Below are 17,125 nucleotides of genomic sequence, written 5' to 3'. Positions count from 1 at the left end.
TATCCAGTAATTTATACCAATGCGCCGCTTTACCAGACAGCGATATAGAGAATAGTTTCTTCCTCACTTCATCCATGCAATACCTGCACACTTGAATAAACCGCATAATTCATGTAAGAATAGTAAATGATCTCCAGGGTGGACAGTTCCATCCCCTGTATAACGGTTGTCCACTACACGTTCAATAATTTTCATAGGTATTTTGTATGGTATCTCTTCCTCACCTGGCGCCTCATCCACTACCTTTGCAGTAGTAGTAGATTTCCCAAATAAACACTCAAGAGAAGATCTCTCCATAATGAATTATGGCAGAAAGTGCAGAAATAAAATCAGCACAAACAGTAGAAATTTCCCTTACCAATTCCACTTACCAATAGCGCTTCACTCCCCGGCAACGGCGCCAGAAAATAGTCTTGATGACCCACAAGTATAGGGGGTGTATCGTAGTATCTTCGATAAGTAAGAATGTCGATCCCAACGAGGAGCAGAAGGTGTTGACAAACAGTTTCGATGAAGGATTCACTGTAAATGCTCACAGACAAGTATTCAGGGGGTTTTGATGTAACAGATGAATAAAGTACGAGTAAGTAAAGTGCGAGAGTAACAATTGCAGCAAGTGGCCCAATCCTTTTTAGCACAAAGGACAAGCCGGTTTGTTTACTTATAATAACCAAACGTTCCTGAGGACACACGGGATTTTAGTCTAGTGCTTTCGCTACATACGGCTAATTAATCTTCATTGTTTTGATAAGTGTTGTGTGGGTGAACCTATGCTAATGTACCGCCCTTCATAGGACTAATACATACTTGTGATTATACCCCTTGCAAGCATCCGCAACTACAAGAAAGTAATTAAGATAAATCTAACCACAGCCTTAAACTCTGAGATCCTGCTATCCCTCCTGCATCGATATACCAACGGGGGCTCAGGTTTCTGTCACTCCGGCAACCCCGCAATTGGCAAACGAGTACAAGATGCATTCCCCTAGGCCCATAAAGGTGAAGTGTCGTGTAGTCGACGTTCACACGACACCACTAGAAGAATAACACCACAACTTAAATATCATAACATTGAATATTACTCAACCATACTTCACTACTAACATTTAGACTTCACCCATGTCCTCAAGAACTAAACGAACTACTCACGAGACATCATATGGAACATGATCAGAGGTGATATGATGATGAATAACAATCTGAACATAAACCTTGGTTCAACGGTTTCACTCAATAGCATCAATAACAAGTAGAAATCAACACCGGGAGAGTTTCCCCTATCAAACAATCAAGAGCAAACCCAAATTGCTACAGCGGTGACGATGTACAGCGGTGGAGACGGCGGTGATGATGATGAAGATGATGATGATGGCGATGGAGATGATGTCCAACTCGATGGCGGTGACGATGGCGTCGATTTCCCCCTCCGGGAGGGAATTTCCCCGGCGGATCTCAGCCTGCCGGAGAGCTCTTTTCTCTCTGGTGTTCTCCGCCTCGCAGAGGCGGCTGTGTCTCTTCGCGACCTAGGAGCTTAGGTTTTCGGGACGAAGACGTTCGCGAAGAAAAGGAGGCGAGAGGGGGCTGTGGGCCCCCTCCTCACAGGGCGGCGCGGCCAGGCCTTGGGCCGCGCCGGCCTATGAGGTGGGCCCACCTCGGGTCCCCTCGGCTCCCCCTTCTGGCTCCCTTCGTCTTCTGGAAAAATAGGACTTTTCATATAATTTCCGTCAACTGTTGATCTTCCGAAATATTGCATTCTGACGGCGCTTTTTCCAGCAGAATCCTGACTCCGGTGCGCGATCCTCCAATAGTCGTGAATCATGCAAAATAGATGAAATATAATAAGTATTATCCCCAAATATGAAATATATCAATGAATAGCAGCAAATTATGATATAAAATAGTGATGCAAATTGGACGTATCACCTCGCCGTAGATCTGAGGCCAGATGCCCCACGCCCCACGGTGCGCGCCACTGTCGTGGATATGACCACGACAGGTACTAAGGGGTGTAGCACTTCATCGATGCGGGGCAAGGGAAGCGTAGCCATCTGCGAATCGAGCTGCACAAGACACGGCTTTTACCCAGGTACAGCCCCTCCGAAGGAGTAAAAGGCCTATGTCCTGATAAATTGTATTGCTCAGAGATTGGTTTACAATGGGGTGTTCAGCCAATTGGCGTGGCGACTAGGAGCAATGGAGTTGAGATCGTATCCCTTCTAGGGTTTAGCCCGAGGGTTTATATAGGCACCCCGGTCTAGGGTTACATGGAGATAAGATCGTATCTAAACCGATCGCTCTAAGGCTAGGATCCTTTGTCTCGCGCCCAAGTCTTCAACCGCCTCGCTCATCTGGGCCTGTGGGCCAGTCGCCTCGCTCCTCGGGGTTTAGGCCCAGTCGACCAGGGTTTAACCCAGTCGCGTAAGCCGACTGGAGACCTTCTAGCCCATCTCTCCTGCGGCGAGTGAGGTCAATGGTGGACGCCCTTAGGCATATCCCCATCATTAAGTGTCTTAGAGATGACAATTAATAGTATCTAATACAAGAGGAATTAACTGGAAGCATAGTGAAAGTGAATCGTATATTTCTTCGAGGAGTGGATTGTTTTTCGTATATGTAGTTGTAAGTGGATGATCAACTTTATGTAATTTATATAGCTTTTGTATTCCGCATAATTCCAATGACATGATGGTGTATATAATTCTATGTTACATCTCTATTTTAAACATTTGAGCTTTGACAATATAATTAACAACTACATAAATTTGTATGGTAGAAAAAAATGGCCAACTCAAAACATGTGGCATCGGTCATATACTTCGAACAAATTATTTGAGCAGAACATGCATATCTCTATCTCTACTACTAATAAAAGACCCAGAGGGTCTGATCCAAGCAATCTTGGCCGTTTAACCAATCTATCCAACGCTCCACACTGGCTCTGTGTTTAACGCGAGCGGACAACTCTAAACATTATTTTCCCCACTAACCCACGATTAGCGAAGGAACCATTCGGTCCCAAACATCAACGTCGCCATCCCGTCGCCGCAGCACTCGCTGTCCCACCAGGCCACCATTGCCGTCTTACCGCCGCAGACCTCGCAGGCTCACGCCGCCAGCGCCCTCCCCTCGGCTGACTGGAAATCCGCCGAGCAACATCGCGCCATCCCCAACGCCGGCCGCGCCCCCGACGCCACAGCCCTCCCAGAATCCCGCCGTCCAACTCGAAATCCGGCCGCAACAGCACCGCGATAGCCTGCACGGGAGGCCCTCGCCCTGCACGCCGGGAAGGGAGGCAGAACTGCAAGAAGACACCCGCGCCGCCTTGCACTCCAGGAAGCGAGGCCGGCCTGCATGATAGAACGCTGACAGTCGAGGCGCCCTGCACATGCCCTGCACGCCGTGCTTTCTTCAGGTTTGGCATCTTCAGTTTGAACGAAAACATCACCATCAGATATCTGTTCTAATAGTTGTTTCTGATTTTTGGAATTAATTAGACTTCAGAGGCAAAAGACAACTACATACGGAACAATACTTGGTAACTGTAAACGGACTGAACTTCGGAGATAAGTTCAGATTTGAGAGAGAAAGGCCAAAGATGACTAAAAAATGTTCTCAACTTATGCAATGCTGTAGTTACATGGCATACAACTGCAATCGATTTTGATTCCCACTTAAATTATCTCCGTTTCTTATCTGAACGTGAGAAACTGTCGAGTACAATTCTAGCTGCATGTCACCTGTTCGAAAGAATGTACGCAAGGGATTAATGATATATGACATTGTGGGTTCTATCTTCTTATTCTTATTGTATGGGTGTCTTCAAGGAGATGAAAGGACTGACATTATTACTACATTATTATTACAGAAAATTAATCAAGTTATCTCAAGGAGCTGATGTCTTGGTGCTGTGTGAACCGAACAAATGCCAGGATGTCAAACTCCAACGTCAGAATGTGTGTGCAATTCAGGCCACTCATCCACAAATAGAGGAAGGTTGATGGTGAAAATGCTTGCTTCAAGAAATTGGACTAGGAGTCTTTTGTTTTCAAGGTTTGGCACTCTTCTTCCTTTAGCTCTGTGACGATATGCGGAACATAGATAAATGTTCATGTGCAGTTCTTTGTGAGATGCACATCATTTGTTGTGGCCCCTTATGTTTACCCAACTACATAATAAGATGCTAGGTATTAGCAGAAACAAAACCTCTAGATAATAAAGCGTGGAACAAATGTCTTCTCCGTAATTCCTTTTGTTGCCCATATATTACTCATGGGAAATTCATGTGAGTTTGTTGGCACGATATTTGTGTTTCCTCATGCTAGCTCAGTACCTTTTCTGACAGTGCTCATTGTTGCACGTTTTGATTCTTTGTATTTCTTTCTAAATGTTGTGTTAGGCCAGAAGATGTTTTACTGAATTAACACAGTCCGCTGCTTAGGGAATTAAATCTGCTGAATGAATGAAGATGGCAGCAATTATCTGCCGTGTGTTGTCAACATCCTTGAACTGGTCTAGGACATGGGTTCTATTATTTTGACAATTTTCTTCTCATTAATAGAATATTGGTTAAATTAAAAAAGAAAAATCTGAATCTGAAAAATGTAGAAAAGATGTGTGCTTGTTCCAAACTTGAATCGCAAGGATTATTAGTGAAGAAAAAGCAGAGCTAGCAAAACTGATTTCAGAGAGCTAGATCATGATCTATAGAATGATGATTATCCTTGCATGCACAAATTTAAAGAAGGGTACAGGAAGCCCGGGATATCCTAAGTGTTGGGCGGACAGAATCCGGCTCCACCACTTCACCATTCCATCCCTCCCCATTCCTGATCGGTAGAACATAAATCATGCTCCTCCTTGCACCGTCCTCTCCCAACATCTATCTCACGGTACAGTACTAGCGGCTGTCCCTCCGCGTGTAGCGCGATGTGTCACCGATGGTGTGCTGCTGCATGCTAGGCTTATCGCTCGCCTCTTCGAAAGAGGGAGTATGTGCCTCTTCCCAACCTTTTCCAGCTTGTGTTTGGTGGCGGCGTGCAACCGCCTCCCGAGGTACCCTTATGCACACAGATAATGTGTGTCCCAATTTTTAATTTTTAAAAAATATATTGTACATGATTGCTTGTTCTAGAATTAAAAATTTCCACCGCAGCAATCGAAGCATGATTGATCAGCCAGTGGCCTGCAGCTACTGGTGCTAAGGCCGAAGATGCGAGCGTTTCGTGTGCAGGTGACTGATCCCACGGGGTTGCAGAAAGGGTAATGAAATTAATAAGTGTCGTAGCTTAGGATATTTGGATATTTTTTTTCTGTTGTTTTCATAAGCCTCTACCTTCATCCATGCCGTTTTCTAATCGATCAGCTAATCGATTTTTGTGTTGAGTGTAGCATGCTTTTGGCTCTAGAAATGTATTGGTGTCCTCTGAGAGTCATGTTTGATATGTACAAACAATGATATGTATTTCTCTGGCCTTGGCATGCACAGTATGAGTTGTGATTGAGCAATCAGCCATAAGCCTCTAACTTGGCATGGGTGCGGCATAATTTTCATATTGAGTGCATTCACTTGCTTGGCAAGTCATCACTTGATTAAAAATAGCGTTCCATTACATAGATCATAGCCAGAGCATATATGCTTTTGGCATTTTCTCTAAGGCTCTCACAAAGTCACGTTGCCATGTTGATGTGTTAAATGGGGATGTCTGCTATCCAAGGTAGTTAATGTCCTCTGATTACTATCTGGCTGCATAATATTACTGTTCTAAGTGGGCTGCCTTTTTTGAACTTCTACATGTTTCTAGCAGTTTTAGGTGAGAATTGCATTTGGCTGTTTGCACTTAAGGTTATAGTTTCTCATTGATTTTTCTTACTATCCTGCTAGGTGTTTGTTGATTCAGCAGTATTTTGAACCATATTTGTTACAATGCAGTTAATAAGAGAGAGATAGCAGAAAGGATGAGTGCCCTATTGGAATTGTTCCCCAATATGAATGAGGAATGCTTCATGATGTATGAGATTTAGGGAACCTTAAATAGGGAGCTTTGTTTTATTAAGGTGATTTATGGCTCCCAAATAAAATATTTGCTGAGCTAATTTGATTAGGACTTCCATGTTAGGTAGAAAATCACCTTCACTGGTTTATGATGTAGCATCAAGAAGAAAATGAGAAGAGCGGTAGCAATTGGTCCTGACAAAGGTGTCTAGGGGTTGTGACAGTTCAGTATGAAAGGTCAGTCCAATAGTTTTCTCTCTGTATTAGTATTACTTTTAACCAAACGTCATGTACACATTTGTAATTTATTCGCAAGAAACACAAATGTGAATATAACCAATAAGTAGACCTGTATCTATTTTAACTTGGTTTCCAGGAGCACAATGTGCAGGTTGTGTCCTTCAAACTTTTTTCAGTTCTCGGGATTATTCTTCTCTGAACATAGAGCATGTACATTTGTTGTATTCTGTCTGACTACACAAAGTGGCATGTTTCAAGCATGATTGCAGACAAGCAGTAATTCAGTTGTCATTTTGGCCGATATATGTGGCATCCACTGGCATCGTCCTTCTCTCTTGTGACTCAAACAAACATGGATGATTGATAGTTTGATACACATCACAACAACGTTGGGCTTGAAAACACAATAGTGAGGCTTCTTATTTTTAATGCATTTTCTTGCATCCTCTTTGTGCTTGAGTTCTGACCAAGAGAGAGACAATGTGGTGTTGTTGCTGTAGGAGTCAGGAGAAACCTTAGCATCAAATTTTACACACTTTATAAGAATCGTGGATAATTTGGAGAAGGAAGAACAAGACATGGATTTATATTTTGATGTGCCAAAGATGACGCATGTATCAACTTTGTTTCTCATGTATCGGACTTAAATGTTTCAATAACTGCTCATATCTTATTTGCAGTCATAATATGGATGGATGTGTACTTTAAATGAAACTTTTTGGTGATTTTGGTTCGGTAAATGAGATACTTTTGGAGTTCCGTTGTACGCGACGAGCAAGGCAAAGCATCTGGGAAAGGCGACTATGAATCTGCCCAGGTTTGTGGAGGCATACATGGTACTATTCATTCCATTGTTTATGACGATGAGCTTCAGGTTGTTAATTTTGCCCCTTTCATTTTGTGATTGTGTGCCCTCTTACAATGATGCCCTTCGATAGTTATGCTTCAATATATTTCATTTGTCAGTGGATTTATCTAGAATTACTTATTAGCCATCCTTGGTTTGTTTAAATCCTTTCTTAATTTTAAGATTTTGTCTCCTCTTAAAATGATGCCCTTTGACAGTCAGTTTTCAATACATTTCTATGTCAGGGGGTTTACATAGAGTTCTTTACGAGCGAAGAATTGATCTGTAATTTTGGAGATTTAGGTGTACTGGTATCTTTTATAAGTATTAGAGATTTGTATGATGTATACTTACCCGAATTTGTGGATGATCGAGTTCAGGAGAACACCTGGAAATCATAAGGAAACATTACAGCATCAACAGGCGCGATTTATAATTTTACTGTCTACTTTTTTATAGGTGAGTATTTGGGATGATCGCAGCGAGAGACCTCTAAATGTCTACTTTTAATATTTATTTTGCTTTTTTTAATGTTGTTGATGTGTTCATGCCTGCTGGGGACCAAAGTGGAGTAAGGGACGGCAGCTAAGAAAAGTTTAAGCTAACTATAATGACACGTCCACGCTGGGGTAGACCGTGACCCCGCATATCGGAATCTATAAGGACGAACAAATAAATGCGGACTCACATCGTTGGATGTGGTTGCTAGACTGGATCCGAAATAAGATGGTGCCTTAAGGAAATTATGTGTTCTTTCTTTCCAAACACAATGAGCATCCATATATCACATATAGACTTTCGTGGTTTTTTCTCTGTCCTAACATGAGAAGTCAGCCCAAAAATAAATTCCTTTCTGATTTTCTCCTCTTATGTCGGATCAGTACATCTTGATACATAGATTACCATTCAAGTAATTCTTAAAATTTACAACTATGTTCTCCTCTTATAACATTGCTGATATCACGGCAAAATATTCAACATAAAACATCAAAAGTGAACGAACGGCTGTGAACAATAACATGGAAGGACATACTTTTGTCTTTCTACTATATGTACATACAGGACAATATATTGCACGAAGAAAACCAAAAGAAATACCATGACCACAACAACTCCAGGTCTGCAGCGAGGAGAATGGCCACACACACCATCGATGCGCTGTTGTGACGAGCCAAGTTCCAGCCACAAAAGTAGATTCTTGGTAATCACTGTCCACGCACTAGCTTCCATTCAAGACTAAAACTGATCTACTGAAGTTAGTTCTCACTCAACTCTAGCTGTCCAACATTTAAAGATGATGTGGAAGTGTTAAATTTCAAAGTCAAGTCAAGAAAAATATGGATCTAGAAACAAAGAAAATGAGATGCAGTACCAAGGACACGCCCAATTTTTATGTTGGGCCATCTGAAAAGTACTGTCAATCAGAAGCCTTCATCTTCCGAGGCCTCTTGCCCTGAGATGGTGAGGGGGGTGCATCAAATCTTCCACCAGACTAGCAAGAACAAATGAGGTTTATCAGTCACAGTGACAAATCTAAGGAATGAATTGAAGCTATCTACCATCTAGACCTATAGATGATAATTGATCAAGTCACTAACAAAATCTAAACTGATCAAATGTAGACACTAAGATTACAGTACTCATCATCGATTCCCACCAAAACGATAATCAAATGTAGGCCCTTCATCTTGATAATGTAAGACATAATATCCTCAATCACTTTCATTTTGTGTTCTAGCAGATTCTATTAAAGCCAGTCTATCAAATTCAAGATATTACTACCTTTGGCAGCATTGCATGTGACAGGTGGTAAGTTCTATAAGAACAAAACAGCTGCAACAGTGGATTTATCGTGGGTATTTGTGTACAAAGTTGACATACTAAGGATGCATGTTGCATCATAGACGTACACATACCATATACGAAAGGGAAAAAAAAGTACAATGTCAGGGAGAAAATGAAGGAAGAACAAACCTTCCGCTTGTGGTCACGTTTGACTGCTCTCTCACCTGTAGTAAAATACAAAATATTTATAGAGAAGCATAACCCCATGTAAGATCAAAGATAAAGAAGGGTGTAAAGTGTAAAACCAAGTGGTCTGCCTTAAATTACCTCCAAACCCACCCATATCAGGGACAAAAGGTCGATCAATATCTCTATTAGAACGCTGCAAGAAAGAAACACTGTTATTAACTAAATAGCAATTAAAGTTTTCCAGGGCATTGGCATTTGGCACTGGTAGCACAACCATTAGAGTAAAGAAACAAATTCTCATTCTCTCACAGAATTTTCCTCTAACTACATGGTGCATAGGCACTTAAGTTAACATGTTTGATGGACCATCACAGACATCTTAATATTCAGATTAGCAAACTTCGGTTGTCATCCTATTGAACTTCACTGAGCCTTTAGTATCATTACTTCTATTCAAGGGCTGCCTTTTATAGTCATAGAAAGCTTTCTGCACTACTTCTTTTGTGGTATCTAAATAAACAAGATTTACCATATCAGTCTCTCCCACTCAGACAGAGAGAAAAAGGGCAGTTATCCATTCTGTATGTACCTTAGGTGTGCTCGGTGCCTCTGTGAATGAACTCTCTCTGTTTGCTATAACTTCAGCCTCTTTATTTTGTAGCTACACAAGATGCAAAAGAGAATGAACTATTAGTTCAAGGGGAGGGTACTTGACCGCATAAATACGCTAGAAGATATCACCAGTTTTCGCCTTTTTCTCAATGGTGTTTTCAATGAGCTTCCAAAAAACATGAACATTACAGAAATGGAGGATCGGTACTTTTTAAGTCCAAATATCACACTAAAGCAGACATTAAATAGCTAAAGTATGGGAGCTCACATTCCGTAATTCTAGGAAAGTACCTGCTTCTGTATGTTAAGCAATGTGAGTATCTCATTCCGTAATTCAAGATGTTCAGCACAAACTGCTTTTGTTGGGACCTTAGGCTTCAAATTTACCTACAAACCAGTTATGGTTGCAACATATATGTAAGTTAACATAAGTTTCTAGCGAAAATTGGTAAATAGACCAAAAATACAGTTGAAGCATATCATGTTGATGCATGTCGAGTACAGTCTAATGTCAAGAAAACAGACCCCAAGATCTTGTAGAGTTTGGTCCACCCTTTTAACCATCCTAATGCCAGCTGGAGCAGTTACTGCTTGAACCATTTGGTCAAGTGCATGGGTTCTCAAGTACACTTTAAGCTGAAAAAGTAAGTACAGTTAGTCAACTCATCTAAAAAGGATAGTACGCAGATAGGGGTATCATTCTTCAATTGCTCAGTAGACACCCACATTTAAAAAGATAACAAGAAGACATAATTAACCTAACCTAACTTCTACTTGTGATTAGGGATATCATTCTTCAATTGCTCAGAAGATATAATTAACAAAACCTAAGGTCTACTTGTGATTAGTTTAGCACCATTTCAAATCTAATGTTTTGAAAGCACGATCTAGAGATCACTTAGATCCCACATGTCCAGCAGAAGAGAAGCAAAACAAAAAAGGAAAGGCATGGCGTCAAATTAAAGAACAAAATTTCTACAGCAACAGCTCATGAACAGCGAAATTTCAGACTTAACAAAAAAAAACTATTTAAGAACGCAATAGTTTCGGAGTTACCAGCCGCAGTGAATCAGGTATGGAGGTATTTGCTGCTGCAGCAGTATGTGCACCAGTTGACGCTGGGTGACTATTACTCAAGGGAGATACACCGTCAGCAGGAACCGCAGCATTATGAAAGCTCGGTGTTGCCCCAGCTTCTTCCAGATTCTGCAGACAAATTCTTGAAAACTGAACATTTGACAGTACATATAATTAACCAGATAGAGAAAACAACCTAATCACTAGGAATTAACTATAGCTAAATTTAGCGAGTGTAGTCAGCGAACAAACATATCTCATCCACACTTCATCGCGACTTGGAATATACAAAGGGTAAAAAATGCTACTTGCTTGACGAAATTATGAATATCTGAATGATTGTCATTACTGATTTTATAGACATAAAATTTCACCATGTGAATATCTTGCTTAAGATTACTTTCGTGATAAGAAATATGGAATACAATGTACTGATTTACTCACTTTGCTAGCAGCACGGGATTCCATAATTCGTTTTGCTTCTGCTAAAACCTGAAAATGCAACACTTCGGGATCAGATATGTAACTATAGAATCTTAAGAATGGAAAACATCATAAATCAGATATCACAATATCACTACCACAAGATCTCTCACCTCAGCATCCTTTCGTTCTTGCTGTTTTGTTTGGGCATAGAGTGCAGATAATGCACGCTTTCTCTCAGTCTCGTGAGCAGCATTGAAGGTTTCCTGAGAAGAAATACAGATGGGGATATGTGGCAACAGCAGAAATCATACCATAACAATGATGCAATTACTTTTGGTAGGAAAAAGAATCAAACTGTACCTTCACCAGAGGGTTCCCTGCAACTTCATCGAATGACCTAGCTCTTGCAATTAAAAGAGCCCGGGTAACTGCAATAAGGAAGGCAGCAATAGCTACATCAAAATAAACTCACAAAAAAACATAGATTGAATTGCTTGACATGCAAGAAGGCCGATCATACATGCTAGCCTTAGCAATTAGTTAAATATGCTAAATAAAAAAGTCAAAGCAACATTTAATGTCTCAAAATAACGTAACATAGTACATAGACATGTCCACAGACGAGTGTAGGTGCATAGGCCAAATGCCATTGTACAATTAGCAACTTTATTCACTGTTTAATGGAGAGTTGAAAAAGGTTAGAAGTTTCGAGAGCATATGGCAGAAGATATATTATTGATACTAATTACTACCTCCGTCCCAAGGAATAAGGTGCACGCGTATTCCAAGACGAACTTTGACCACAAAAATTGAGCAACAAAATCTTAGTTATATTATATGTAATTAGTATCATTGGATTCGTATTGAAAAGCACTTTCTAATGATGTTAATTTTATACAAACAATCTTTACATATTTGAAGTAATACTTAGTCAAACGAAAAACATGTAAAACGAGGGCGCCTTATTCCTTGAATCGGAGGTAGTATGTGTTTGTTCCATATATTGAATTACAGAACAGATAAAACAACCCTAACTAAATAAAATAGCAACTGGAGATCTTTGCCAGGCGCACTCTATCTTCTGAACATAATGATGGTATAAATTTAGAAGTACCTGAATAATAGCGGCTCTTGAGATCTTCCACGCTGCGATCAGTTGGAAACCTATCCGCTATTACTATGAAACGAAGGTCAAAACGTTCACATAATTCAAACAGCTGGTCTGTTTCTTCTCTGCTCCATGTCTGAAACAAGCATAATAAATATCGTTCTACTTAAAAACAGCAAATTTTGAACAGAAACGTACTTTCAGAATTAGATGCAACACCCCAAATGATCAATAGGTTTGTCTATGGCAGAAATGACTGCTCAAAGGACAGATAGACATAGTAGACACTAGACACATGCTCCTGTTCTGAAAATGTTTATGTTAATATTTTCTGGCATCTTTAAATAGCTGACAACAAAAGTGCCATACAGATATTTCATTTGTTTCAAATCTTTGAACTAAACAGAATTACATCTAGCTGTGGCAATGCATGTTTATTAGTATTAGGTGACAACACAGGGTTGGCGCATATCAGCACAATGTTTGTATCACAAAATAAACATAAAGAGAGAATCAACAACTGAGCGTCCATAATTTTACTGTATACCTACAGGTTCAGTTAAATATTTCTCATACTCCTCGTCGGTGTACTTAAGAACATCCACCTTCTGCAAAAAGAAATGACAAACAAAACATAGTAAGTGCCCAATTTCTTCAGAGAACATTCCTTGCTCGGTGATGTAACCGACACAACATACTCACCGTGTTATATTTCGCAAAGTCATAATCACCGGTTGGCAGAACACCATTTACAACTCTAACCTGAAATAGAAGGGCCAGAAGTACTGTGAGTACGCATACTAAATATTTTAAGATACACGCAACATTAGTAAATCATCAGAGGCAGACCCAGTGGGAAAGTTGCAGACTGTCAGTTCGTGCGGAGGTCGTGAAAGGTAGCCACCGCCACGCTACCTGCAAAAATAATTGATATTCTCAAGTCAGACCACCTACAGCAGTCCATTGGTTACAGCAGCGTTCCAAAGGTACCGGACACTTCATGCTTGGAGTTCATGATATGAATAACTTGTATCACTGAAACTAAGACTAGTCAATGTTCTGCGACAAGCTGAATTATCACGCTACTTGGTAATAGACCGTTGTACCAACTATGTAATAACACTAACTGCGCACATTTTGACCAATACTGGAAGCATGACTCTAACTGCGGTTCTTAGAGTAACCAGGAGAGAATATATCCAATTTTAGATCAAAATGATTCATTAAATGTATGAATGGCTAAATACTCAGCTCAGCCCTCAGTTCAAATGCAACAGAAGTAACCCGGTTTTCAAACTGGTAACTGGAACCCGGAGAGTTCTCTCTCACCTTGGCCTTCTCCACAGCGGGCCGACGTTTGAGGTGCGAGGCCTCGATGGTGGGCATGAGCGGCGCCATTCCCACCCCTCCGGTGAGCGCGTACACCTGGACACGCGCAAAATCCATTAGCGCCGGTAGAGCAGCCAAAACGAGCAGGAAGCGGGCGGGATGGCGGTACCTCGCGCGAGACGCCATCGGGCTTGCGCTGCGGCTCCTTGGGGGCCCGCGGCTTCTTGTCCTGGGCGGACGGGAAGGAGCTCTTCTGGAGCCCGAGGATGTCCTTCGCGTCCATGGGGATGGCCGGAGGAGGAGGAGCAGGTCGCCGGAGCTAGGGTTAGGGTTTCTGTGCCGGAGCTACCGCGACATGGGTGGGATGGGGAGGACCGACGAGCTCGGGTCGGAACTCGCGAGGCGAACCGGGTGGATGCTGGGTTCGGGAACAGAATGGTTTTCGGGCCGCAACTTCGTTCCAAACCCGGTTTGTGAGCTGGCTGGCCCAGAAGCTCACTTCTTGACCTTTCACACTTTGTACAAAAACTAAAGAAAATGGGATGATTGCCCATTTTCTAGTTTGGAGCAGTCGAAATGATTCTAAAATCCAGGATTTTTTGAAAAAAAATCCAGGAAAACACATTAATCACCAACAATTTCCTGCAACGTCCCAATATGTACAATACATGTGCCGCTACGGTACAATATCGGTTATTTTGAGCCAATCTTGCCGTTATCTACTTATAGCGCGAAATATTTCCCCATACCTAACAGATGTAAAGAAATTGTTGGGAAAATTTGCTATGGGACACCGTTATTTTGGAGTCTTTACCAAAACATACCGATGTAACGTGTCTTTGCCCAGTACCATTATAATTCTGTATCACATTTGCCAGAACACATCGTATGGCCCAAACGGGAAAGTTTAATTTTCTTTTATTAGAATGATCATCCAATTTTCTTTTGTTGTCCTATGTATGAATCAGTTGCCTAGACGTTTTTTCTTGTGCCCCTTGTTAGTCTGTACGTATGAATATGTGATGGAAAAATCTGGTTTTTTTATGTACCCTATTATCCTGTACGTGATAAAAAAAACTGGTTTTTTCTGTTCCCTATTATCTTGTACGTATGATCAGATGTAAAAAATAATCCGGCACCGTTTAGTCCTGAACCGAACCATATTTGGAGTACTAGGGAAAACACCTACATAACAAAGTAAGAATTTTGACAATACATGATTAAAATAAATAAATCTTTCTTTTTTTTTTTGGCATGTGGTGTGTTTTGGCAAACATAGCGCAAAATTATAATGGTACTAAACAAAGATACGTTTTGGTGATGTGTTACGGCAAAGACCAAAAAATAACGGTGTGCCGTGGCAAATTTTGCCGAAATTATATGCTGTAATCTTTTGGTGAGACGAGTCCAACTTTTGGTGAGACGAGTCCAACTTTACAGTTCTGATTTCTGAAGCTGCATACACATATTTTCACATGTTTTTTTTCTGTATGATTTTTCTTGTTCTGTTAGCAAAAGAAACATGGAACGTTTCCACAAGAACTTCTACCATGTCAGGATATCCACACAAAATATGCTCGCTGATTCATCAAAGTTTTCACAAATACAATAGAGTATCTTTGTTGCTCGGCGTCACTATTTATGCTTCCAACACCCATTCTCCTCCGGGCACTGTAAGATGAGACGGATGCCATTGCATAAATCAATAGATTGGTTAATATTTCTGAGTAACATTATAGACAGCTGTAATATTGCTTTCTATAGAAAGACAAAGCAACCCAGGAACATGAGTGCAGTATCAGCTATTCAGGTGCAATGTCGCCTTCCATAGAAAACCAGTGGTCTTCAGAAGCGAACTGGTCCATGCCAGGTGAAGAGCACATCTTCAAGACATCCCTCGAGAGGAGGAAAGCATAAGCAGCATATAAGAAATATTTTTGAGCTGAAGGATAATTATAACCGATGGCCTGATGCACGTTGGTAAATGATGAGCACCATGTAACGAACTATTCAACTTACACAACAAAAGCAGTATGTCCAATTTTAGGATAACTTAACCGAAAACATGATCCGATGTTTATTATTTCTAATAGGGACAGCAAGAACAATATGTTTAGATATAGGATAACTTAACCTAAAAGATGACCTGATGTTTATCTTCCAAGCAGATACATGAGAAGAATATAGCAAGAGTTTACTCAAAGATACACCGTTGGTTCTCCACATGAAAACAGGGAATTGAAATTCATCGAAAACATTATTGAGCAAAAGGATAACCTCTAATCAATCACCTGTTATGGGTCGATAAGTGGAGTGCAACGCGTAACAGACTACTCAACTTGGACAGTAAAAACAATATGTCTAACTGTAGGATAACTTAGCCTAAAAATCAATTTTCCTAAGCTTTTCTTCAACAGATTTGTTAAAAGCAGTTTGTGTACTAATAAATTCTTTAAGCATAGCTTCAAGTCCAGGGGGTGTGTTCCTATTATTGTTGTAAGAATTCCCATAAGAATTACCATAGCCGTTGCCATTATTATAAGGATATGGCCTATAGTTGTTACTAGAATTGTTCCGGTAAGCATTGTTGTTGAAATTATTATTTTTAATGAAGTTTACATCAACATGTTCTTCTTGAGCAACCAATTAAGCCCTAAAATAAGATTTAGCGTAAAACATGATCTGATGTTCACTTTCCTAACCTAGACAGTAATAAGAATATGTGCAGATAACTTAAAGCATGATCCGATGTTTATGTTGAAATACTCAGCCTGGACAGTAATTATAGGATGACCTAGACTAAAATATTATTCACCTTAAAACATTGTTTTCCTAACCAAGAAGGCAAGAACAACATGTCTAATTAACCTAAATCATAGTGTGATGTTAATTATGTCTAACTTGGACAGCAAAAAGAAGTCTAATCATAGGCTAACTTAATCTAAAACATGACCTAATGTTTGTCTCCAGAAGGAAATATGCAAAGAATATAGCAAGAGTTTTTACTGAAAGATAGACTATTGGTTGTCTGCATGGAAACAAGCAGTTGAAATTGACCAAAAACATGATTGAGAAGGATAGCTATAAGCAATGACCTGGTGCATCGCGCCGATAAGTGGAGTGCAGCATGTAATGAACTGCTTAACTTGGACTAAAAGAGTCTGATGTTAATTTTGCTAGCTCGCACAATACGTACTATATTTTTAATTATCTTATAACATGGTCTGATGCTTATTTTTCACAAGGAAACAAAGAACATAGCACGAGCTCACTCGAAGATGCACCATTGTTTTTTCATATGGAAACATTCAACTGGAATTCACGGAAAACCTGATTGATATGCATATCTATGGGCCTCACCTGGAACAGGCTGCGAGCAGTTGCCCTCCACAGAAAAGGACCACAAAGAAATTCTGCTGATCCGACCGATGGTGTACGCATGGCTACATCGGTGAGGAAAGAGGAAGCACCAAACTTGGAGAGGGAGGACAGGAGTAGTTGCTCATGTTCCTCGTGTTCA

The 17,125-nt window shown here is 40.6% G+C and overlaps 1 protein-coding gene and 1 long non-coding RNA gene across 3 annotated transcripts; one reads left to right on the top strand and one right to left on the bottom strand.

The window, feature by feature from the left end:
• Positions 1-3,016: 3,016 nt before the first annotated feature.
• Positions 3,017-7,101, top strand: LOC127324619 (uncharacterized). Its single transcript, XR_007866389.2, has 3 exons — positions 3,017-3,412; positions 3,866-6,641; positions 6,733-7,101. It is a non-coding gene; the product is annotated as an uncharacterized lncRNA (long non-coding RNA).
• Positions 7,102-8,037: 936 nt separating this feature from the next.
• Positions 8,038-14,046, bottom strand: LOC127324630 (SWR1-complex protein 4). 2 transcript variants are annotated; one of them, XM_051352251.2, is made up of 17 exons: positions 13,775-14,046; positions 13,606-13,701; positions 13,126-13,191; positions 12,979-13,038; positions 12,828-12,884; positions 12,283-12,412; positions 11,529-11,596; positions 11,339-11,431; positions 11,187-11,234; positions 10,722-10,871; positions 10,191-10,301; positions 9,957-10,052; positions 9,643-9,714; positions 9,192-9,246; positions 9,054-9,088; positions 8,452-8,571; positions 8,038-8,356 (listed from the first exon to the last, which is right to left on the bottom strand). In XM_051352251.2, the coding sequence occupies exons 1-16, from the start codon at positions 13,886-13,888 to the stop codon at positions 8,497-8,499; spliced, it is 1,326 nt and encodes a 441-aa protein (XP_051208211.1). In that variant the 5' UTR covers positions 13,889-14,046; the 3' UTR covers positions 8,038-8,356; positions 8,452-8,496. The 2 variants fall into 2 exon arrangements, with proteins under 2 accessions (XP_051208211.1, XP_051208210.1); XM_051352250.2 differs by having other exon boundaries at positions 8,461-8,571.
• Between the last annotated feature and the right edge of the window lie 3,079 nt (positions 14,047-17,125).

This window comes from Lolium perenne, chromosome 1 (assembly GCF_019359855.2).
Source record: "Lolium perenne isolate Kyuss_39 chromosome 1, Kyuss_2.0, whole genome shotgun sequence".
Lineage (NCBI taxonomy): Eukaryota > Viridiplantae > Streptophyta > Magnoliopsida > Poales > Poaceae > Lolium > Lolium perenne.
The sequence above is the reverse complement of the archived record's forward strand: the minus strand, read 5'-3'. Positions and strand labels throughout refer to the sequence as shown.

Coding starts and splice junctions, on each gene's coding strand:
- LOC127324630 (XM_051352251.2), bottom strand. CDS start 13,888: ATGGACGCGAAGGACATCCTCGGGCTCCAGAAGAGCTCCTTCCCGTCC. Junction 12,413..12,827: donor AGAAATATTTAACTGAACCT/GTAGGTATACAG, acceptor TGCTTGTTTCAG/ACATGGAGCAGAGAAGAAAC. Junction 8,572..9,053: donor AACGTGACCACAAGCGGAAG/GTTTGTTCTTCC, acceptor TGTTCTTGCTAG/TCTGGTGGAAGATTTGATGC.